The 24,587-nt window shown below is 37.6% G+C and overlaps 1 protein-coding gene across 3 annotated transcripts in view; it reads right to left on the bottom strand.

The window, feature by feature from the left end:
• Positions 1 to 24,587, bottom strand: part of DACH2 (dachshund family transcription factor 2) — a 252,170-nt gene that overhangs the window by 79,817 nt on the left and 147,766 nt on the right. For all 3 annotated transcript variants that reach the window (XM_065077857.1, XM_065077858.1, XM_005512245.4), the window contains exon 3: positions 5,336 to 5,467. In XM_065077857.1, the coding sequence (XP_064933929.1) occupies positions 5,336 to 5,467 (132 nt within the window). The remainder of the gene's footprint in view (positions 1 to 5,335; positions 5,468 to 24,587) is intronic.

Here is a 24,587-nt window from a genome sequence, read left to right as displayed (position 1 = left end):
CCTACCTCCTTTGACTTTTGAAGCACTTGAAAATTTTAAAAGAGAAAAACTAAAAAATGCTGACCGTGTAATAGCTGGGTATTCATGGTGGGTGGAGAACATGAAAGGTTACAATATGGATCTGTGCCTACGCGTTTCTTTTCAACTTGAGCAGCATCCTCCTGCTTCTGCTAACTCGGCAATCATACAGCTGACAGATTTCTGGGTTTTCTAAATAATGCATGGGATTTTCTTTTAACATGTCAGTGCAAAAGTATCAATTCTGCCCCTGTGTCGTTTGTGATGCTGATTTTCCTTGACAGCATTCCATTAAACCAATGAGATTTTCCCTCCTGATGGTTCCTTAAATATTCCTCTGAGTGATGTATTTGTGGTTTTTTAAGCAGATTGTGAAGGATGTTTGCATTTATGAGAAAACTGCATGGCAGGTACTGAAGGGATAAAGAGATAACACTATTTCTTTTTATGAAGAGCTTTTGCTCTGATCCTCATATGCCAAAACCGGGGTGTTTTTCCTTTCTTTTCTGCCTAACTTAGCTCCTTGTCTGGAAATTAAGCAACAAGACTCTACATACAGAATAACATTTTGACTTCCTAAGGAAATACCACTGAAACACTTAGTACTGTTTGATATCTCTCTTGGGAAAGTAAAACACATTTATTAAATCATGCACGCTAACTCCAAAAGCCAACAGAAGGAAATAACTGCTTTATTCTTTGCACTGAGGTTTTGTACAAACAGGTACTGTCACGGATCGCTGTGCACTGATCCTTCTCTGCTGGGTAACACAGCATCCTTAAAGGACATCCCGATAATATCACCAATACCGCATTTTGCAATCTATCCTTCATGTTTCAGTTCTATCACACACTTGTACAAATTACCTGCTGCCATGCTATTAAAAAAAAAGAAGCTCCGATTTCAAATAAGTTTCAAATTTCCCTAGGCAATTATATGTTAATTTCCAGAATACGCTTTGCCTAACATTAGTATTGCATGATGATGAAACAGATGATCTTCATAAATACTTCTGCGCAACCAGAGAGGTTTTGCTTTGTTTATGTGATGTCTATAGAAGAACAAAATCGGTGATGTGGCGGCACTTTGAGAGACCCGCACACCTGCCTTCGGCTGCCAGCTTCCAACTCTTGATCTTGCTCATTTTCCAAAGTGGAATATGAAAGGCCACATCGCTCCTGGCACATGTTATCAGTCATTATCATTTACAGCATGACTTTCCTTGGCTATGGCGACCTCATCTCCACCTCATCTCCAAGGACTCACATGGAGTAGCCAAAAAGGAGGAATATAGGACTTAAAAAGACTTATGGCCACCAGGAATTTGAAATTTCAGAGGGATGTAACTTCTCCCACTTCCAGACACCTATGTCCCCAACCACATCGTTCTCTAAATTCAACCTTCTTTCCCAAGCCCTCAAGAAGATGGAGACAGACACCAAGAACAGATTGGCTGGACTATGGGGCCAGAGAACCTATAGTGCCAGATTAAATAGGAGATTTTCAAGCGCCTGAGAAGTTTGCTTCAACACTTCATATGATGAGTAGGAAGGTGCAAAAAAACCTCTTTCTCTTCTGCAGAGAGAGTGGAAGGAGGCCATTAACGTTCAAATGTATAACAACATTCTTCACAGCACTGTGAACTAATGCATTACTTCAATTAAAAAAATACATGATTTTTTTTTTTTGGTACATTTTTTTTCTTCACAGTTTCAGTATTGTATCTTGCAGCATGTTTTTTAACATAAGTTATTTAGAATATTCCAGTACTAAACTCCACTATCACTGAGATTATTGTAATGTCACAAAAATAAGGTAGGGCCTGATGGGAAAGCACAGCTGCTGGGCCAGAAGCAGGAAAAGAGGTGACACTTTCCTCCCTACTTCCTCAGACACGTTCGTAAGATTCAGTTCCATGTCTGTAATTTCCTAGAGGACAATACAGTACCTGGGGATTTCTAATACAGTCAATGATCCTGAGAGTTAGAGCTCAGGTTGTAAATCGGTATCACGAATTCTGGCTTCAGATACCAAAACTCCTGAAAAATTTCCATCGTCAAAGGTGCACAAATACAGAGAAAGAAACTACAGAGGTGACATTTGAGGCATTACTAAAAAAGAAAATCCACAATTACTTCATACTGACTTCAACAGATACAGATGGGCATTGAAATGAATATGACAAGGCATCCTCACCACGTTTTTATTATCCTAATGGCCTGTATATAATGACACACCTCCAAAAAATCTGGCAATAAACTTTCAGGACTTAATACGGATCATTTTAATTCAAAACAAGCAACAGCAAAAGAGACTGTACCACTAATCTATCAGACTACGGCATGAGGAGGAAGGCACACATCCTCATGTGAAATATTTAGTGGCATTGTATTTTATGTTCACCAAAGGAAGACAATGGGTAACGCTAAGGTAAAAAAACAACAGTTTGTTTGTTTAGTTTTTTTAAGGTAAAACTGCAACCCTTCAAGTCTTTGTTAGAGTAAAAAGGAAAAAAAAGAAACAAAAAACCAAAAAAACCCACAAAGGAAGCAAAAGGTCCTCCGCTCTGTGTAACTATATTTCTGATTTGACAGCTACAGTTATAATCATTCAGACATCTATTTCCCACAAACTCTCCACAGCCATAACCTTTAGTGATTAATTATAAAGTTCCAGGAGCAATAGTACACAGACTAATTTCCTAAAACAATAAAAGACAGAATTTCTCATTTGGAGCTAAATGAAACACGAACAGGTTGTTATTCATGCTGAAATCTAGATGCGGAGTCATGTTGCAGCCATTACAGAAGCTATTAAACACAACCTCAAATCAAAGACACTGTAGGTCTCTCTCCTAAAATAAAATGCTTTTCTCACTTATGAAGCCTCTGACTCCTTTGCTCCGTTTCTTTTTACCTCTTCTTTGTAAAAAAATTTTCAAAATTCCATTTTCTTTCTCATTTCACATCCTGATTTTGTTTTTAATAGTAATTTAAACTGTAAGAGTCTGGAACAAAACATTTGGTAAAGGTTTCAGGCCCACAGAATTATCACAGTGTTCTCTTCACAGTGAATCAAAGTACAAAATGTATACGCCCAGTCTCTTCATGCCCTACCTCAGCCTCCAGTGGGTCTTCTATAGTGAATATTTGACAGTTCTTCAGTTATTTTATATAGTGAACTATATACTTGAGTTTTACATTCCTTTCATTTTGGTTTCCCTTTTTGACACATTCTGCTGTACCTGTTCAATGTAAAACTTTAAAAAATTATCCTCCAATAGATAAACTATGCACTACAAAAATGATCCTACTGCTGGCACTTTAGATACTAAAAAGGGGGGAAACTGTGAATTTAATGTGATTAGTAGTAGTTCTTTCTCTATCTGCAAGCAACATTGGCACACAATTCAGCAAATTTGCTCCTGGCAATTTTACTGAATTAGGCAATGAAAAGAAGAAAGAATTGAGAAAAGATCTTTACACAAGTGACGCCATATCCTTATCCTTGGGCCACACTATAACTTCAGCTAAAGCCAGTGGAAATTCTTCCAAACATTCAAATTGGAATTGAGTCAGCTGTAGACCTCATTGAATTGCTAAACCACAGAGAACTTACATTGAATATGCAGACTTATGACGTATTGTCAAAATGCTGGTATGACAATCCCCCATAAAAATTGTCAACGAGGTACCTAAAATAATATTAATGTACTCTAGATTCTCCCCATATGAACTATACAAATTTTGCCATATCAGGTAACACACCAAGCTATGAACATTTGAATTAGCACAAGCTTTTGTACAGCAGCTTTTAAAAACCCTAATACTAACCCTACATTTTTTCTGTATGAAGCTTCCTTGCTTCTCTGCAGGAATTCTGTCTTCAGTCATATTTCTTAGCATGTCATGAAACTTCATAATTCACTTTGAACTGCACACAGACTGTAAGAGTTACACAAACTAAATATGAATTTTCAGTGCTTTTTTTCTGAATTCAATAAGCGCTAATTGATTAGGGTCTGAGAGGTGAATAAGAAATACATATCCTACATACCAGAAAGCTGGGGAAGGCTTTAATGCATGAATTAGAAGCCAGATTTTTTCAATACAGATGGGTACACAGAATTAGTAAAAGGCACTACCACTTTTGGAAAGACTGCTTTGTGCATAATTTGTCATGAATTCAAAGTTATTCCTTTAGAAAAAATGAGTCTAAGACCTCCCAGCTGCTGCTTTATTGGTCTAATAAATTAGCATCTTGATGGTACAATGCATATACACTATACACCATACAAGCAAGCAAACTGGTAAGAGTGGCTTCGTCTTTAGAGATGCATGTGTGACTTCAGAGAAGTGTGAATGCAATGAGAGATCAGACAATGCCTGTGTTCTTGAACTGAAAATGAAAACAAAGGATGTTTAAGTTTCCAAATGCTAAGAATGTATTGTAGGATTGCTTGTGTCAAAAAACAAAAAGAGCCCTAGTGAACCTGGCATTATTGTAGTATGTATTTAGCTGCTTTCTGTAACATAATGGATCCATCTTGCTCCAGGTTGTCTACATTATCCAAGTAAAAATCTTTTCACACGAAACGAACATTAGAATAAATAAAGAAGATATGCTCTTCAAAGGATCCATTTCTGGCATAAACTTTGAACCCTACTCCTGTGGAGCTGGGACTTGGGGACTTCAGTTCAAGTTTATCCCAATGCTTATGTAAGCTGCACACACTGAGCATGTGTTCAGTGCCAGTGACACCCACCCAAGGTCACTGCAGCCAGGTGGGACACAACAAACATTTATCATGACTCTCCTTCATACCTGTGGCTTGCAAACATCCATTCAAGGAAAGAACCAAATGCAGAAAAGCCTCAAAGCTGGTGATTTAGCACTCCTTACTTTGCTTTTCTCCAGTGAACTGTGGAACTCACAATGAGTACCAACCACCTGATGTTCTGGACACTTTCCACCACTTACAGGAGAACTCTAGACTCACTGTATTATTGCCAATAGAGAAGTCTTCTGTTACTACAAAGATACTTTGTGAACAATTTAAAATGCCTGTATTCTAACATAATAAAACTATCCTTCAACAATATATTTGCAAATAAAAGAAATGAAGGTGGTTATTAGGAGGAAAGCTGGAGGAATGTTAGAGGAATGGGTGCGGTAATTTTGATTTAACACTGGCAGAGCAAAGCTTACACAAAAAAAAGAGCACAAGATTTTGAGACAGATTTTTGATTTTGTGTCCCATGCACAAACTCAGGTGTTCAGGGCTCCCCTGCAGCTCATGTGCACAGTGTTTCTTACCCGCGTTAGAGTTGAGCTCTTCATTTTCCGATTCTGTTCCATTTTGACTTCCACTTCCATGCAGGCTATTCATCGCCATAAGTTTCATTTTCTGTAACTTCATAGCCTCTGCCATGGCAGCCGCTGTCAGACCTGCAAAAATAGAAACAAAATGTAATAACATTCCGTACAAGGCAGCACTGAAAAATATGACGAACAAAACAATTCCTTTCAGTGAGAATAAGTCACATAAATTCAACGCACATTCATAGTCCAGTTAGGTAATGTTATTCTGAACACTATTTTAAAGTCGAGTTATTTCAGTACATCATTATAAAGATTTTTTTTTAAAGTTCTTTTATGGGTTTTTTTAATATGTATAGCACAAAGAAATATTTATTTAATGGTGATCCTTTTGATTATAGTTTTAAATATCATTTCTTTCACTTTGATCATTTTGTCACTTTGATCACTTTCTGCTTGACTTATTTAGCTGCTACAAAATTTCCAAGTACACTAGTAAGATACATTCCTCAATTTCAACAGCTCAAAGCCAATTAACATGGAACAATCAATGCTCTACTAATTCATTACATATTTAAATATTATTTTGTCTTCTCATGAGACGTGTTGGTTTGGATTAACATTATTGCTACTGGAAAATGACACTGGAAATGTTAAAAAAAGTACAATATGGGTAACTACAAACTCAAACCCACCTTTAACAGACCATCAAGACCAGAACAAGTTTACAGAATTATGGAGGGTTCGTGGTATAAGATTTTCAAGTAACTGAAAACCAGTTAATTTCCAATGGTAAAAGAGAAGAAGTGTCAGGCTACAGGTTACCGTCATTATCATAATTATTTTATTTTTATTTAGATTCCCAATATAATATTTTGTAAGAGTAAACTTTTAAAGTTTTAGCATTTTAAATGGTTGGTAAGAGATCAGATTTTCTTCCAGACAGTATAAAATTACTTTTACTCTGGGAAAGATACGACTGAAAATATCTTATCTGAAGTTCATCTGTCTTGCAGGAAAATACAGGGGATAAGGCCATGCAACCAAAAGACCTCTTCTGGTATAACTGTTCATTCATTCAGTTATGGATTAAATGGGTTTGTCTTCCTCCAAGTGTAGTATGACTTGCTTTTGTCATTTGCTCAAAAGCAAGCTAAACAGTTCGTACCAGCTATCTTGTCATCAACCGTGCAATAGTTCCACAGAATCACTGAACTGCAGTTACCAAAACCCATGAATTTTTGTTGGTGGTGCATGTTCTATCACTCCACAGTGATATCATGTATCACGACAGAATTAAGTAATCTGCAAAGTACTGCTTACTGAGAGATTAGATACTGATTAAAGTGAACTAATAATTTGCACATCCTATACTGCCACACATTCATAAATCAGAATACTTTCTTTCAAAAGCTGCTATGAATTGGACACTTAGATTAGTTCTGCTGCTCCCATAATAAGCTTCACAAAAGTCCTCATTATTTTAATACAACTTAAGTAAGCAAGCGAGCAATAGACTCGAACTGCATGGAGGAGGGAGACATTATCACACATGGCTACAGCAATTTGGTCAACTTCAGCAAAAATAGTCCCGATTGACATCAGGAGGTTGGAGACGACAGGTGACGAGAGGGGACTCACACAAACCTCTGTCCTCCTCCCATCCTGCCCAAGAGCCCTCAGCATTCACCAACCCAACCTGCAGCTGCACAGCCCGGGTTCCCAGAGCACTGCTGCGGACCAACAAATATCGTTCTACTGCTTTGTCATTGATACATGAAAGATTATAGCAACTTCATTCTTAAGATACATTAAATACAAATATGTAAAAGTAAGTCCAGAAAATAACATCAACAATCTTGTCTTTCAGGTCATTTAATGCAGTCCTCACCTCATACAGAAGATCACTATACAGTAACGGTACTTCACTTGTTATTTGTTTTTTTTTCCTAATACCCTTTGTAAAGTTCTTTTGCAAATGCTAAAGGTTTGTGTTTTTTTTAACCAGGCAGATACAACATCCTGATGTTTTAACTCCTGTTTTTACAAATTATGTGGCTGACATCACTCACACTTGATCCATCAAAGAATACATCTTCAAAGATAAAACTGTTCACACACTTTCTGGAGAAGATTAAATAATCTATAAATGTTTCCACTTTTTTTCTAGGGAAAGGAAGTGAGATTGCTCTTTGATTGAATTTCACATTATTTTCAGGAAGTTCAAAAAAACAAGCACCAGCACAAGTCTTCTGAGGAATTTGCTGTTCTGAAGACTTCCAGGCACCTGTGTGATTCGCCTGCCTACCTGCACACCTGCACTGTTCCTCCTTATCCCAACCACCACCAAAGCATTTTCAGAACCTGTACCCACTCCCAGCCTTCTCTCTTTGCACTTTATGCTTCTAATCCATTTGCAAAGAATCCACATTTATGTAAAGGTTACAAAAAATACAGAGTCTGAACGTGGACGGTTTTATCATAACTTTTTATCATTTATATGCACCCAAATACATACAGATGAACCAATATCCCAGCAAATATTTTCATCTAGCTCAATATTTATACAGGTTCTTGATACTGTGAGTAATAAAACTTGATTTAGTTTAAATAAACAAAGGAGTAAAGAAACTATTAATAAGGAGATAAACAGGGAATGGAAAGTGAATTCAGAGCTTTAGTTAAATGTTCAGTGAAAAGACAAGACAAAAAATTACCCAGGGCACTGTATAACAAAAACAAAACACACAAAACCATCACCAAACAACAACAACAAAACAACCCAACACACCACACAAACAAAACCGAACCAAACAAACCACATAAACTTCTACTGAATAATTGTATCACGAGCATAAGGTAGAAAGGGTATCAAGGAACAAACAGAAAATAATATACACAGTCCCAAAATCACCACGATGCTGCCTGCAGAAATGAAAGGTAATTATTGTCAGGCATTTTTGAACTCCCTAACCAGACACAGCTGCCATAAGGACAACAGCCAAAAAACAGTGATGTATCAGAAATCTATGCTGTGCCATCTGCCACACCAAAGTCACTCTGCTTCAGCATTAAAAGTTTAAAGAGTAAAGCACAGTCCTGATGCAGAAAGCCTGACAGTCTGAAGATCCCGGGCAGCCAGGCATAAGCTCAGTATCAGCAAAGTCTTTATACTCTCATTCATTTATTCCCCAGTCTATACAATTTCTTACTTGAACTATAATAGCAGTAAAAGTCCCAGAATCTGACTGTATGAGGCAGTTTAGAAACAGTGTACTAATTCTTCAGCATTTCTGAAAGCTAATAAAATTGAGGTTAAAGCAAATGGTTTCAGCAGTAAGGGCGTGCTACTGATTGAAATGATGGAAGAAAACGTAGAGCAAATCACCCATTGGCATAATCTTCAATTAAGGTTACTGCCATGGCTAACACACTGAAGCTACTATTTAATTTAACTATTAATAAAACTCCTTTCTGTAATTGACTCAGCTCTGGCTAGCTGTGGCAAAGAGGGCTATTCTTCAACTGACTTATCTAAAGATCTACAAAGAACTGAAGAATCATTTCCATCCCCTCAGATGAATCATTATCAGCAGCAGAATCTCACTTAGAGTACCTCACTTTGAAAAATGTACTTGAAAACTGCTGTAATGTATACATCTATTCCTCTCCTTTCACCTTAAAAGAAAAAAAAAAGGATCCCTAGGAAAAGCGACATGCTGGATTAGATACTTCAAAGCTTCCGTTTTTTTTCTCTCCATTAACACTTTAAATCTCCTTTTCTTCAGCTATCTTCTGCCAGCTGTGAATAATCACTACACACCCAGGAAATAAACTACATACCGCTCATTATCAAACACGTACGACCTTTACAACACTAACGACAACAAAGCACGACTCTCATCATGGTTGCAGTGATTTCCTTTCAAAACTGCTGTTATCCAATAGCAACCACGAGCTGGTCCTGCTCACAGCAGCCCATGAACCAGTTGCCTTGGCCAAAGACAGCGGCTCCTTGCAGAGCTGTGGGGAACTTTGAGAGAGACACATCAGCGCTACCGCAGGAACCTCGGAGCCGCGTTCTGGGTCAGCTCTCTATAGATGCATCTTGATTACAAGTGCATAACAGATTGTGATGGTGTGCACTCAGGTACACCTGCACCGTGCATATGGCAAAACAACCAACTGCCATTAGTAATCTTCATTCCGTAATTTCGGTTTTGTCAGTACGCTGTCTACTCTCCCTTTGACAAGTCTGCATAACTCTGCTGTACAACACGGGAATTTAACTCCGAAATAACCCTTCAAGGACACACGAACCACCAGGCTTAACGCTAAGGTTGCACTGAAAAAAATTTCTGCAATTATATTCTGAGCTGCAGTTAAAATGTACCTAAGCACCAAACAGTTTTAAAATCAAGGTTTTTTGATCCGTACTCAGCCTACTCAACACAGCACGCCACATTGCTCTGGGGAAGAGCCGCTGCTGTGGGGTGTTGGAGATGGAACAGACCTGGACATGAGGAAGAAAATTTTTACACTGAGACACCGGTCCAGATTACCGAGAAGGGTGGTGGATGAACCATCCCTGGAGACATCCCAGGCCAGGCTGGACGGGGCTCTGAGCAACCTGAGCTGGTGAAGATGTCCCTGCTCATGGCAGCGGTGGCACTGGGGGAGCTGGGAAGGTCCCTTCAACCCAAACTATTCAGTGATTCTACGGATGTGCTGTGAGGCTTGGCTGCTTCTGTGAGGGCTGGGCCCACTGAACTCATCCTCTGGTCCCAAAACCAAGGTACTTGAGAGGGCATGAAGGCCTGAGAGGCTCTTCCATCCCTTGTCTGCATTCTATTAAAGTTCATGGTTAATTGTTTACTCAAATGTTCCCTATGCCGATACAAAGACTACTGAAAATTATTCCTCTGTGAAGTCTCAGGAATTATTTCAACAAAACCGGGCACTTTTAGTGCATGGCCCAAAGATCACAACTCCAAGGTCATTTGTTGTGTTTCCCCCCCAGGGCCAGCCTCCCATCATATGGCAGTGCCAAACCCACCAGCTTCCAAGAGCACCAGGTGACAAGGGGACAGTGTCTCTCGCCTCAAGTAAACATCACTGATTAGCAAATACCTTCCCGGAGACATCAGAAACTAAAACTTAATTACATTCCCACTCGGAGGTACCCAGGATGTCTCGCATGCAAGTGAATCCTCCATGTTTAACTAATGTCCAGTCATTGAAAATTGAGTTTTCATGGTGAATACAAGGACCCGGAGCATTTTAAGGTGACCCTGAGTATCTGCTAATCTTGTACTCTAGCTACATCTATTTTTTTCAGTTCCTTAATTAGTCAGACTGTGCTCCCCCTTCATATTAGTTTGAAAGCTTTTGTGTCAGAACTGTGAACAAGTAAATTAACTAAAGGAGAACTATAAGTAATCAAATCTCGAGGTTTTCAATTAATTAAATGAAACGGTGAGTCAGTGAGCTGAAGAATGGTCTTATAGTAAAACAAAACATTTAATTAAATTAACAGTCAACACATTGCAATTAATAATATTCAAAAGGAAAAATGAAAACCAGTTTAGCCTTGCCGTATTATTTCAGTCTAACAGTCAAGCATTGTGCATCGGCTTGTTTGTTATTTGCTTTCAAAGCGGCTATGGGTCAAGTATGATGTGCTAAAACAGGAATAATGAAACATCTGGTAGTATGAACTGTTAATATGAGATACCATATTGCAAACAGTGAAAACAATTCTGAAACATTCAATAAATTAGGCCTTGGAAGACTGAAAAGGATACAATTCCTTTCCCATTTTCTTCAACAGGGAAATGAATAAAATAAATGCATATAATGGACTTTACATTTTCAGAATGCCTGCAAGGATGTACTAGCAAATTTAAACATTCACAACAGAAAGTGCAGGCTTCTCTGTAGCTGAACAGAATCATCCTTGTTTAGTGATAAACAGGTAAAATCCAACTACTAACACGATGGACAGTGAAACCAAATTGTTGAATAAGAACATTGAAATTACCAAAGTGTTAGAGCAGTTTGGAGACAGGTCCAAACATGTAAGTCTTGTTACTGCAGACTTTTTCCATTTTGGTAAACTGACTCAACCAGAAACTGCAGGAAAGTTTTAGCTCTGGTGCATGTTCTGTTTTCAAAGGTTGTTCAAAGATGCTCCAGCTACCATTTCGGAGAGATCATAATAATCCAACAACGTGAAACATTTGAGAGACTGTAAGAAAAGAACTTAGTGAGTAATTGGCCGCTGTGGGCAGAGGATGGAAGTTCAGAATAAGCACCATAGCATGAAGCTTTATCATGGGCTAAGTTATGCAAGAATTCACCCCCGGCCTGGGGAGGACAAACGTGGAGCCCAGACTGAAATCCATGCTCCATCCATTTGACATTGCCAAGCTGAAACGTAGTCAATAGCCAAGAAATGGATTACAGCAGCTGAGTTTCTTTCATCTGTTCTGATACCTACAGCCAGTCATTCTGATAATACAACCATATTTTAAAAATATGTTCTCTCCCATTTTGCAACAAGAAAAAAATATTTTTACAGTAGAAAATTTGCAAGTATTTATTCTGTTCCATGTTCAGAGTGAAAGAGAAAATAAAGACTAATTCTCTAACCACATTCAGTTAATGAAACTTCAGAGACTATGGATGACCATCCTTAGCAAAACATCTCAGACAATGGTTAAAATTTTTGAGTGGCCTAATTTTTAAACATCACCACTTTAAAATGTGAAGAAACTATACTATGGAAAAACAATCTTATTGAGGAAGTAAAAAACCCAAACAAATATTATGTGTATTTGTCAGGAATTGTGGGAAATTAATCTTCCACAGAGAAGCTCCAGTCAGTTCAATTCACACTGAATTGTCACACAGCCTTTACTTGAGAGACTTTATCCTTTGCCCTTGTGCAGCCCCTTATTCCCTACACAGCCTCCACTTCTGCAGCAGACAGAGAGGGACAGACCTACAGACAGGTCTCTTCATCACACAACCTTGCTTCCCCCACAGGTCAATCGATTCTCTATCATCAACTAGGCAGTTATTCTGGGGAAAAAAAAAACAGTATGTGATAATGCAATTTGAAGACTTTGCCAAATGCTCAAGGGATCTGAATTAGGGTTGCATGAACGTTTCTGAAATTTTGACAGCTTGGTGTTGCAATCCTAGTAATTTCTGTTTAACACTGTGTGCTTGCTCACCTTATTTTAATTCTAAAATATAATTTCATGCAAAAGTTCACATGAGCATAAACAAGATTAGAAACAAACATCCCTGCCACTCCTCGGAATAATTCACAGGAGTAAGAGGTTGTCATTCTCTGATTTCACACATATTTAGGCAGTAACAAAAGTCCTGATACTTACAAATTTGGATGTTCACTTTAAAATAAAAGGGAGAATTTGCTTTCCAGATGCTCTCATCCCATGTCTGCCTCTAGTCTTCAGGATTCTCACCCCAGTTATAACCTCTGTGTTTTGTACAGCCTGATCTTACCCTCCCTGACACCCACCTCAAGGACTGGAAATGTTTTTAACATGAACAACTTCCATCAAGTCCCTGCACCTGAGGTATTTCCTGTCCTTGATCCACACGAAGACATGATGACCGAAGACCTGTCGGATTTCTTGTCTAAACCCAAGAGGCTTAATTTGAAGTGTGCAGAATTCTAACCCCAAATTCATGCGTAAACCTATGTTAACATGAACGCTACTGTTCAAACTGATACACAGTAATACCCATCTATATATTTCACAGATTGCTTACATCCAGAAAGGTAGCTGGTATCTTACGTCAAACAAAACGGCAGCTTACCTTATTGGAGGGAAACAGAAAAATCAAAACTACAAAGAGGATTGAGAGGGTTACACTGTTTTTTTTCTTTCATTCTTACAGTATGTCTCATGAGAACTGATTAATTTTGTGACATTTTCTGCTCTTTTTTACAATCTATGCCACGAGAATGATTTGTCAAGACCATAATGCGTAATACTTTTAGTATGCTGCACTACTGTGACCTTTACCTTCCTCTGTATATTTGATTGACTGACCACCCCACTTTTGATCTACAGGTTTCAGAAGATGGATGCATACACAAGACAGATAACATCAGCCATTGAATTATTGTTGAAAAGATCACAATCACTCTGTACAGATAATTTGCATGTTCTTCTGTGCATACCTGATGCAATTTTAGTCATATCAATGAAAATTTTCAACATAAAATAAAAACTCTTACACTATGGGATATACTTTAAAAGTGTTTTCATACATCATAAGAGTGACAAGTTCATGCATTAGATTTCAGTAAGGATAAGACGGGTTAAACTAATGCTCATAATAATCCAAATTCTCAAACTATCCACTTATGCTTTCATAATGCTGTCATGGAATAAAGATTACAAATCTTTGAGATAAGGACTTGAAAAATTAAAAACTAAATCAGAAACATGTTAAATCACCTCCCTGAGAACAACATATAAAATAAATTCCATTTACAGGAAAAAAAAAAGTTAGCTCCAAAGAGCTAAATATTCAGAGGCCACAAGAAAGAATCCAAAGGTGGTTACCATCAGCCCCAAAAGGAAAATAGACCTTTGACACAGACCTCAGAGCCTGCAGAGCAGGAATGCTTCGGTAACTTCAATAATTCTTTAATTATGAGGACAACCCCGGATATTGGCACACACTGTCACCCGGCCAGCACCGGGCACTATCATATAGCAACATCCCCCAGGCGGACAGTCCCAGATTTATTTGAGTCTGACTCAAAACAAGCTGGACTGTCCAACAGCCTGCAAAGCTCACACACAGCCAAGGCCCCGGGTGCACACAGGGCTTAATGGCCACCTTCTCTGGGGCTTCAGAGCTTCTGACGGCAGGACTTCGTTATCCATCTTAGAGTACACTTTGGGCTCACAGGAACCTGAAATTGTGTTATAAATACATTTAAACCTAATAGCCCTCATAATCACCATGGACATCCTGTAACTTCTCGGTCATCACAGAAGTCTGTCAAGGTGCATGTGCCACCATCTGAAATTAGAATTATTGGTTGGATTTTTTTGGTCCATGTGTATTCCTTTCCTGTTAAATCAGTTTCTGTGGCTATAAAGCACTTGTCCATACGCGGCAATGGTGGGGAAATTGCTGAAGTTTTTGGTGGTCCCTTCAGTTAAGAACCAAAAAGTCTGAAAGCTTATCTGGACTTGGCACAAATCTCTCGAGTTTGTAAAATTAATTGGGCTGGAAAGTCTTCTGAGAATACGGATATCTTTAGGAGTGATTTCAAGCTACTTCCTACTTGTGATTGGAACATACCATATTTGTATCAGATGCCACAGCTCAGCGACGCCCCAGCTGTCTCAAATCACAATTCAAAAAGTGGTTATTTTAAGTGAATACTGAGTTCCATAAATTCATCGTACTACAGTTTTTCAGATGAAACCTCAATATACTGTCAAGATCAGGGCTGCAGTTAAAGACTGGATTGCTAAAATATTACCCCTGTGGGCCGCTCTTCACTTCAGCTGGGCCAGCCTGACCAACACTATGGGCTCCTGAGGATCATCCTGCGCAGGTCCCTTCCCCAACCCGTCCCAGGAACTGAAGGGTTGGAGGGGAGAAATGTTACTCCACACTTTCCTCAGATGTTTCCAGTGAACTGAAACCAAGGAAATACTAATTTCACATTATTACTAACCCAGCTACAAAAAGCAGCAGTGAGCTCCCTCTTTACTCAAGATGGCAATCGCACCACAGAAACTTTGCTTGCAAAAAGTATTCTGTGAACGAGGTTCCTCCACTTACACAACTTCGTAGAATCATCCCCTACATGGTTTTTCTTCCGCATAAGCAATTTTTCAAGACCTCTGCCAGAACAGGAACTGAATGCTATGATAACACTGCTCTTAGTTACTTAAAGCTGAGAAATTTGTTGCCAATTCATAAAAAGCACAAAAACATTATGCTTATTTGAAGCACAATATCCTAAGCAAAGAAAAAGAGGGAGCCCGCACACTCCTTTCCAAATGTCATTTAATTAGCACAACCTCAAAAGATGCAAGTTTAAAAGCAGCGTCACTTAAGAGCATAGATTAATGGAATATTCTTCCAAGACCTATAATCACTTTCCAATTCTGGCTGTTGAATGAAAGTGAGATGCTTTAGATTAGTTTATTTTTATTTCAGCAGGGTTCGGACAGCAATCCAATTCGCCCTACCTGGGAAGGAAAAGCTTTCACGCAACTTCCCAGCAAATTTCTGTGAGGCAAGAACCCCACGTTGGGCAGCAAATGCTGCCCAAACGCTTCCTCGCGTCTAAACTCGGTTGCTGCTTTGGGCACCTTCTGCAAGTAGGTGACAGATACACGAATTTCTGATTCTGCAAAGGAAAAAAGACGAGGGACCCACAGGCTGGAGAAACCAGATTTAACTTCTAGCTACATTTAGACTGCAGGTAAAGAAGCACAAAGGAGCTGTATTTTCCTCTGGGGCATAAATTAATGAGTATTGATTACACAGTAGAGACTGTGCAGAACATTATTACAGAGGAGTGTGTACCTTTGTCTTCTTTTAAGCATTTTTTACCTCTGATTGTTCTGATCTCCCCTTTTTTACCCTACTTTCATATAGTTTTTTCTTGAAGCTTATTCATGCACATTTGCTTATACAAATAACACAGGAGACAAATAAATGAGTCCCAATAGGTTTAGTATATCCCTTGATTATGAAATCGTGGCAGAATAGCTATTTCTATTTTATGCTGTGAACGGTAAAGAAAATTTTTCAAAGCTGAGAAACTGACTGGAAGCTTATTTTCTTGTTCCAGGTGGTGAAGAAAAATAACACACAGAAGATGAACTACACCACTTTTAAAATCTTAAAGGATGTGTCTACTCATTGGTGAAGCTGAATTAACTTGCCCAATGCAGGCTAAAGGAGAGGAATAATTTAGTCACTGAACTGAAACACTAAGTAATCTAAAATGATGCAAATATTCTCTTTGCCCTTGCAAATCTTTACAGATAAACTCTAGTGGTCTTTACTCCCCAGCTTACATCAGTATAGCAGTTTCTTTTCTTCTAAAACTATGGCAACAAACATTTTTAGCTTAGGTTTTGTGCAACTATTTCAGTAGTCAAAGTACATTCAGATCTTAAAATACCTTCTCAGATTTTTTAATTCAAACTAATTAAATTTACTTTAAAAATAAAAATATATTCAATATAAATTACGTCCAAGATGTATTTAATTTTTTTTAGTCAATTCAGAAAAAATATTGCATATATCTATTCATCTTGTTTTTCCAGAAGTCTACATTATATAAATAACCCCTTGCAAGCAGTCCCTTTAAAATTATTATACTGTGCAGTCCTCAGCCTTTTCTCAATATTAATATTGTACTTTTTGCAGCTATCTTTTTACAGCTGAGAGGTTGAAGTCTACTTTAAGGCTTCTTCCCCCATTGATAAGTTGAGTATTATATATTATTGCAAACTTATCTAGGTAATATTCAGATGTGTTTCCAGCCAACATTTAATTCTTGGCTTTAGAAGTTTAATATGCAATACATCTGTCAATTTAATAGTTTATTAGGTAGATACATTCTGTTTATTCCACAGATATTGCTTTTAAATAAATCTTTTCAGTAGTTATCTACTATATACTTTTTCTCTAACAGTTGCACTACATTGATAAGAGTAGGTTTAATAGGATAGTTAATGTGGATTAATTAATAATTGACCAGTTCACTACATTAAAGATAAATCTTAACTGCAATTTTACTCCTCTGTGTAGTTTTAGGAGCTAATACATAGTTATGAAGGAGCTACTCACTTGACTTAAGCTGAGAAGTGAATGCGAGACAGTGAAGCTGCCCTAATGTGCAGGAACTTACAGAAACACCTTCCTAATTCTATCCAGGAAAGAAAGGATGTAATATCCACAATCTCATCTGTCCTTATTTCTTGCAAAAAGCCACTAAACTGCTCATACTTGAGAGGAAAATTAACCTTTTTACTGATTAATCACTAGGCAGCTTTGACTGGTGAAGAGAAAATTGTATTACAAATGAACAGCTACCTGTTATCAAATTACAAGGCATTTTCATCAAAGGACCAAAAAATGCAGCCCATTGAGCAGTTAACGTGTTTCCACTGACCTGGGGGGATTTTTCCAGTTAACAGCTTCTGAAGAATGCTTCCTTTTGATTCTTGTCTCTGACACAAAAATGATTGTCCCATTTAACCACTATTCTATCACATACATCAGAGAATCCTATTTACTCACACACTGCTGGAGCATTAAAACACAATAGTGTGATTGTCTCTGGAAGAAAATTTTAAAGATTGACTTTTTTCTTTTTTGTAAAAAAGGGAGTAAGATCAAAAGCGAACTTTAATAGATGTTTGACTAAGGTCATACTCCTAGGAAATGGAACACTGAAGATGAAAGAGAACAAATAGATTTGGCTTTTGATCTCAGCCAAATGCATTTGGCATTGTTTAGCTTTTATAAAAATACTTCAACTTTAGGCCATATCAAGACTAAAATAAATTGAACATGTATCAACATTCGGAAAAACTTCTTAAGTATTTGGTTAGATTTTTTTCTCACTGGAATGAAGTCAGATCAAACCTGGCTACTGTTGCTAATGCAACATACGTATAAACAATTTTAAGAATATATTTTCCTAATCACAGGCAAATTTAAGAGTTGTTATCCACCAGTGCTGTTAAATGAAGGGCAATGGAATTTCTAGCATGAAATGTAAAGAGCTGAAAAAATCCAAAGATATAAGGTCAGGTATTTATCATCATTAAAGGAGACATATCTGACCACAAACCCTACAAGTAACTCAGGGAAGGAAGAGTTGATTTCCCATATGCTCCTCCACTCATCACAATACCTTTCTCAAGGGCCACTTAAAGCAAAACAAAAAGGCACAAGAAGCCTCAGCCATTTGCTCTCAAACATCTAGCCACGAATTTAACCACACAAAGCAATAATTCACTCATTCCTTCTTTATACCATTTATCTCTTAAAAAGGAAAAATATCACAACCTTTCTCCTTCCTTTTTTTCTTTTTTTTTTTAAAGGACATGGTTTACTACTCCTTCTTATATTACTTATTAGTGTATGTACCATATTTCTGCTGCTGAGGCAATATGTATGATTTGCTGAACCCACCTGCACACTGAAGATCTCTGCAGATCAGAAAACCCAATAACCTTAGATCTGACTCTCCCAGGTACAGAACACCTGCACCCAGCAATATTTTAGCTTTGTCATTCTCAAATATTACAAATACACACCCCCCTTTTTGTACTCAACCAACGAAAAAGACCCTGCCAGCCATCACAAATAAACATTTTGTTTGTTTTTCAGCACCTCAGTTATTTCTGTTAACTGTCATGCAAAGACTTACACCTTCAGCCAAACTGGAACCTCATCATTCATGTTCCACCCAACTTCCAATGCAAGCCAGTATTGATCTACAGTACAGCTAACTTGATGCTTAAGAACCCTTGACTTAAAACAGGATTAGAAATTTAAAGGAAAAAAAATCTAAATAGACAGCTAATTTTTAAACCAACATAGAAAAGCTATTCAGAAAAGTATTAAAACATCTTGTTTCAAGGACGGAAAACATTGACAATAAATTAAGGATGGAAGCCATCGAGGCAAACTGGATATCAGCTTATGTGCAAACATCTGCGTTTTACCCACCCCTCACCTCTCTCTCTGGGCAACAGAGAAGTGTGAATAGGATGTGAAAGAACCAGATGATGAGAAAGGAAAAACATGGGGCAGTGACGGCTGGAGCACAAGGGCATCTCCTGAACCCCCACATCCCACACAAACACGGGAACGGGGGAAAGGCAGAGATTCACTGGACCTACTGCCAGCTGATGTCAGTTTGAAGATAATCTCAAACTTGACAGTAATTACACATGCACTATATTTATATACACACACTTGTGTACAGAGGGTTTTTTTTACATAGATATATATACAAAATAAGATATATATGTATATATATATATTTATATGAAAAGCAAATATACTTTCACTCTCAAAAGCTTCCATTGATCAGAAAACAGCACCCAACATGGAATCCATTCCCTGTTTCTCTTAGTTCTATTTCCTCAGGCATTGAAAACTTTCTATTCTTCTTCAGTCTAGGATTATTTTTACTTCTCTACCCTTAGGACATTAAGCATACGGAACTTCAATAGGTAATTTCCTTTGTTTCAAGAGCTGGACATTTGCTATTCTGTAGCCCTGTGTCTCTTGAAGGATACAAAACTTACAGCATTAATTATACACAGATTTACTCATCACCGCAACAGGTCTTGGTCTCACCCTTCTCTCTGTCTGGCAGCACAGATCTACATCTTCTGCTTTATACATTTCCCAGAGAAGGTGTAAGTTTATCTGCGCATTAAACAATGGAATTTGTTGCTACTAGAATTTCTGAAGAAAGAAGCTCAAAATCAGAAAGAACATCTTTATATGGAATATATAGAAATTTGCTGAATGACAGAAAAAAAATTAGAATTAAACCAACTAGTAGAATACTATACAAATATTTCAGATGTATGGTAAACAATGTTATCTCCTGAGTCTTCCAATTGTTCGACTGCTGGATTCAAGTTTCAAAATACCCTGCTTCTTTAATAATACAATAAATTAACTCTGCGTATCTTCTGTGTCTGGTTCTGAAAAGGAATTTATTAAAAAATTAGTGTATTCATGGACAGAAATAAACTTCTACCAAATAAAATACACAAGAATATAAAGCAAAGATTAAGCAAAATAGTGCTTAAATTCATTCTTAGTAGGAATATAAAAGGACCAGTCTTATCTGTTGGAACATATCATAAGACTGATTTATATTATGAACACCGAACTATGGAGATATATGCTTATATATCACATTTTATAAGAGGCAGCATGGGATCACACCATCTGGTATGAAGACATCAATAACTACGCTTTTAAAAAAATCACAGCCAGAAACCAAAAACTATCACTATGAGGTTTTCTTTTGTTTTCTCTTTAACCGCGGCCACTTCCGCAGCGGAGCAGCCGCGCAGACCCTGCGGCTGCAGCCCCGGCACACAGAGACGGGCTCTGCTGAGGGGTCATTTACGCTTGAGATACAATCCTGGACTTCTTGAAAGAATGATTTGCATTAGGTAACACCATAGACAAAAATACTTAATTGAAATAAATCGTGAACTAGCTCCATGATTAAAATATCCCATAGAATTGTTTTCTCCTAAATAATGTAAAGCCCAGTAGAACATATGCTGCTGTATTTTGCTTATTTATTGCTGGAAGAAATCCAAAACACTGCAAAGATACACTCTCACATTACACGCATGTCTAGACATAGATTGAATTTGATTTTCAGGATATTCCAGACTCAGCAGCACTCAGAACTACGGTGATGAAATACAACTGCGTCCAATGAATTTCCCTGCCGTTCTCAGGTGCTCAGCAGTTACACCTCTATAAACTACACTCTCAATATCTGTGTTACGATGATGTACGTGTGACAAAAGCACGCACAGACTTCTGGCCAATTCTTCAGACAGTGAATCTGACTGCAAGCCTTCAAGCTCTCACACCTCTGGAATTCGGACTGAATCCTCCAACTGTCAGTGAGGAAGGGCACGTTTTTGTCTAACGCTGGGAAGCACTTTAGGCCAAGCAGAGAGACAACAGGGTAGCATACACACCAAGCTCATATGTAACCTTTGTTGCCACAAACAAAAAAAATAAGACTATAAAATATGATCTGTAACCACATTAACATATGTCCCTGTTGTTATTCACTACAAACTATATTTAAGGTACTCCACCGTGGATTCGAAGAGTGAACAAGTTCCAATAACTAATGCAGGCTCCTAACTTGGAAAAAAATCACCCTGAATAATTTGAACCATGTTTAAAGAGACATATTCCCATGTACATATGAATAAAACTAGATTTTTTTGACCTGTTACACCTGTGATAGGCACCCAGATTTACTGAAGATACCATTATTTTATTTTGTCCAGAAGACCAAATATTTTTGTTCTTGAGCAAAAATATTGAGTCTCTAGTTGTAAGCACAGAAAACAAACTCTCTGCAGGAAATGAGTTATTTTTCCCTTCCTGAAAGAGCTCATAGTATGATGAGCATAACATCACCAGTAACGAGGCGAAATGGTATTGTAAACCACTGTAGAAATAACAAATCTATTATGAATAATTCCCACAAGAAATCTTGGAAACTGGACAACCTACTGTCTGTTCTTATTTTATTTAGTCATAACAGAAAAATGAGAGGGAGATCTGGACAACTGGATTTCAATTGGCTTTACTCACAACTTCCAGTTGCATTCACCCACAGATGACTAATTGTCGTCTTCCGTTCTTGTCTTTCCTATTTGGCCAAATGAACAGAAGGCAAAGATGTCTATTGTCCCCTGACACATTAGTAGTCATTATGATGAAAAGTAAATGAGAACTATTTCATCTTCAGAGCGATATCCTAAGACATTAACATCTAATAACAATATTAAAGTCACATTACAGGTCTTTAATCTGTGGCAGTAATAATGCTGTCTAGTTTAATAAAAATACACATTAAAATAAATATTTCGGCTATCCACTTTTAGGAGTTTGCAAACAATATTATTTCCAAGTTGAAGTGACTTCAAGATAGTTAGAACTAAATTTTGAGAGAGAAGCACTGGTGCAGTTCCAGCAACTTGCTTCCTTTTCCTTGCTTACCCATAGTTTCCCAGAGAGAAATGAAAGCTATTTTATCAGGATTTCTCATGTTAATACTCTTTAAAAGAATGAAACAAACACACAAAAAAATCAGTGATGTATCTCAAAACCGGCAACTAAGTAAAGAGTCAAAATAACCAGAGCTCAGGAATTCTGCGCATCTCCCTGCAAACATAATCCGCAGCACAGCCTGGACATTGCTCGCTCCTAAAATATTCCTCACCAAATTTTTATTGGAATTCTATAAGATGGACCAACTCTAAGAGGCAGCTTCTCATGCAGTTCAGCAAATTGTAACGTGATAATTGTTGTTTAACCGGGAAAGTAATCTTTGAAGCAGCAGTCTTCCATGTCAAAGTTTTCTGGCCAACACAGACTGGCACTGATTGTTACAAAATCATCTGGCACCATTAGAGGTGCTCTGGATGCACTGACATGTTTCATGACACAATTTACTGGTGAGTATATTGAAAAGTTAGTAAATAATCTTTATGGCTGCAAGAGCTGCCCTTTTAATTTGCTAAGGAGTTTGAAAATGTATCATACTAAGTTCTTGCTGGTTTACATTTACAAAATTGAGTGTCAGCTTCAAAGTTTTGGGACCTCAATCAGTCAAACATGAAAACATTCATTTGTAGTGCTGCAGACATAGCATTGGCCAATGAGATATTAATTCATTAAGCTGTTTACCAAAAGAAAGAAATAAAATAAGCACATTTTTGCTGTTGGCTTCAGAGAAGGTGCAAACGGCATTTTCAGATTGCAAGGTAGTCTCTCTTTGGTTTTGGCTGACTGATGACATGTCCTCGCCAATAAAGTGTTACTGCTTGCTCTTTTTTTTTTTCAGAAATTGCTAGACTGAAATGATCGAAAAGTGTCTAAATAATATTCCAGTGCTCCCTTAACAGCACATGAAACACTTGCGAATTGGAACCCCTCTACTTTCATTTTATAAACCCTATGGCTCCTATTTTTTCCCCCTTTGCCCCAGCTGCTCTCACAGCATGCACTGCTTAGTTACAGTGGCAGATGACAAGCCAGATAATATCAATTACAAGTGACGGCAGATGAGGTGAGCTGGTACAAAACTCAACATCTTCCATGTGAAATTTCTGCTCTTAATCTTTCTTGGAGAGATCATTCGTGTTGGCTCGGACTTGTGCATTTGATGAATGGGTCAGCAGCTAGAATCTGTACAAGCAAATGAATAAGATGCACATCTCATCCCTCATACCATAATGAAAATCTTTACGAGATTGGATTCATGCATTAAGATGACCTAAGAATATGTTCCTGGTTTTTTACATATTACAATTTAGTTATCAAGTGACAGCATGAAGACAAACCAGCACCAACCATTCCTGAAAGCTGAGAAGGTAACTCATAGGCAGGTGGTGCTACTACGAGTAGATATTTAATATTAAATGCATTAAAGAAATACATAAAGCAGCAGTAAGAGAAACTTTTCTCATTATATATGTTCCAGTCATCTTTTTGAGGAAACACAATTGCTGACAAAAACACTGAAAAATGAAGTTTCATTGGCAGAAAAGCTCTTTTAATAGCCAAAAGTTGCTCAGTTCTATTGTTTTCTTTTCTTAATTAGCATGTAATGAGACCACAGAACTAACCTACGAGAAATATCTGTATACATCTGAGAGTAAAGAATGATATCATTTATGCTTATGTACCTACACACACCAGACCTTTGTGTTGTCAGAATGAGCATATTTCTCATAGGTAGGATATTATTTCTCTAAACTTCACTCCTGCAAACTTTCTATTAATTATACATTTTATAGTCACTTTGACACTCTTTACATTGAAAAACAAACAAACAAACAAAACCAACCATGAAGCCACACAAAATTACAGCAAAGCCTGTTTAAAATCCTTTGGATGAAGCACTATCCCACTGAAACATCCCCTTCACACCTTGGGAAAAGGACCAAGGCCACTCTTAACTTCTCTTGTTAATGCTGTCATAGAATTTCCCCCCCAAAAAAGTTCCCGTTTTCACAAAAATAAGTATTTCAGAAATTCTTGGTCAGTTTCTCACAGAAGTTTCCTATCTCTAGAAAGCTGCTAGCTGATGATTTAGTGACATGAACTAAAAACTGTTCAGGAAAACCATTCACTTTCTTCGCTCAACATACGTAGAGTTTGCTCAAGTTCATGTTTTTCCAGCCAGGCCACCAACTGATATAAACGACATTTAGCAGGTAGAGATCCATTCCTTCATTCTCACTCTTTCATGATAGAAAAAGATTGAATTTTCTTTCAATTATTAAAAGCCAAGAATAATGAGACCCTAAAGAAGGTGAAAAAGTACAACAAATATATATATATATCCGCTGTTACAGTCTGGACAATGAAACAGAAAAATATGATGAAGAATATTCACAATCAGCACATAATTTATTGA

This window comes from Columba livia, chromosome 12 (assembly GCF_036013475.1).
Source record: "Columba livia isolate bColLiv1 breed racing homer chromosome 12, bColLiv1.pat.W.v2, whole genome shotgun sequence".
NCBI lineage: Eukaryota > Metazoa > Chordata > Aves > Columbiformes > Columbidae > Columba > Columba livia.
This window is presented reverse-complemented; position numbering and strand designations above follow the sequence as displayed.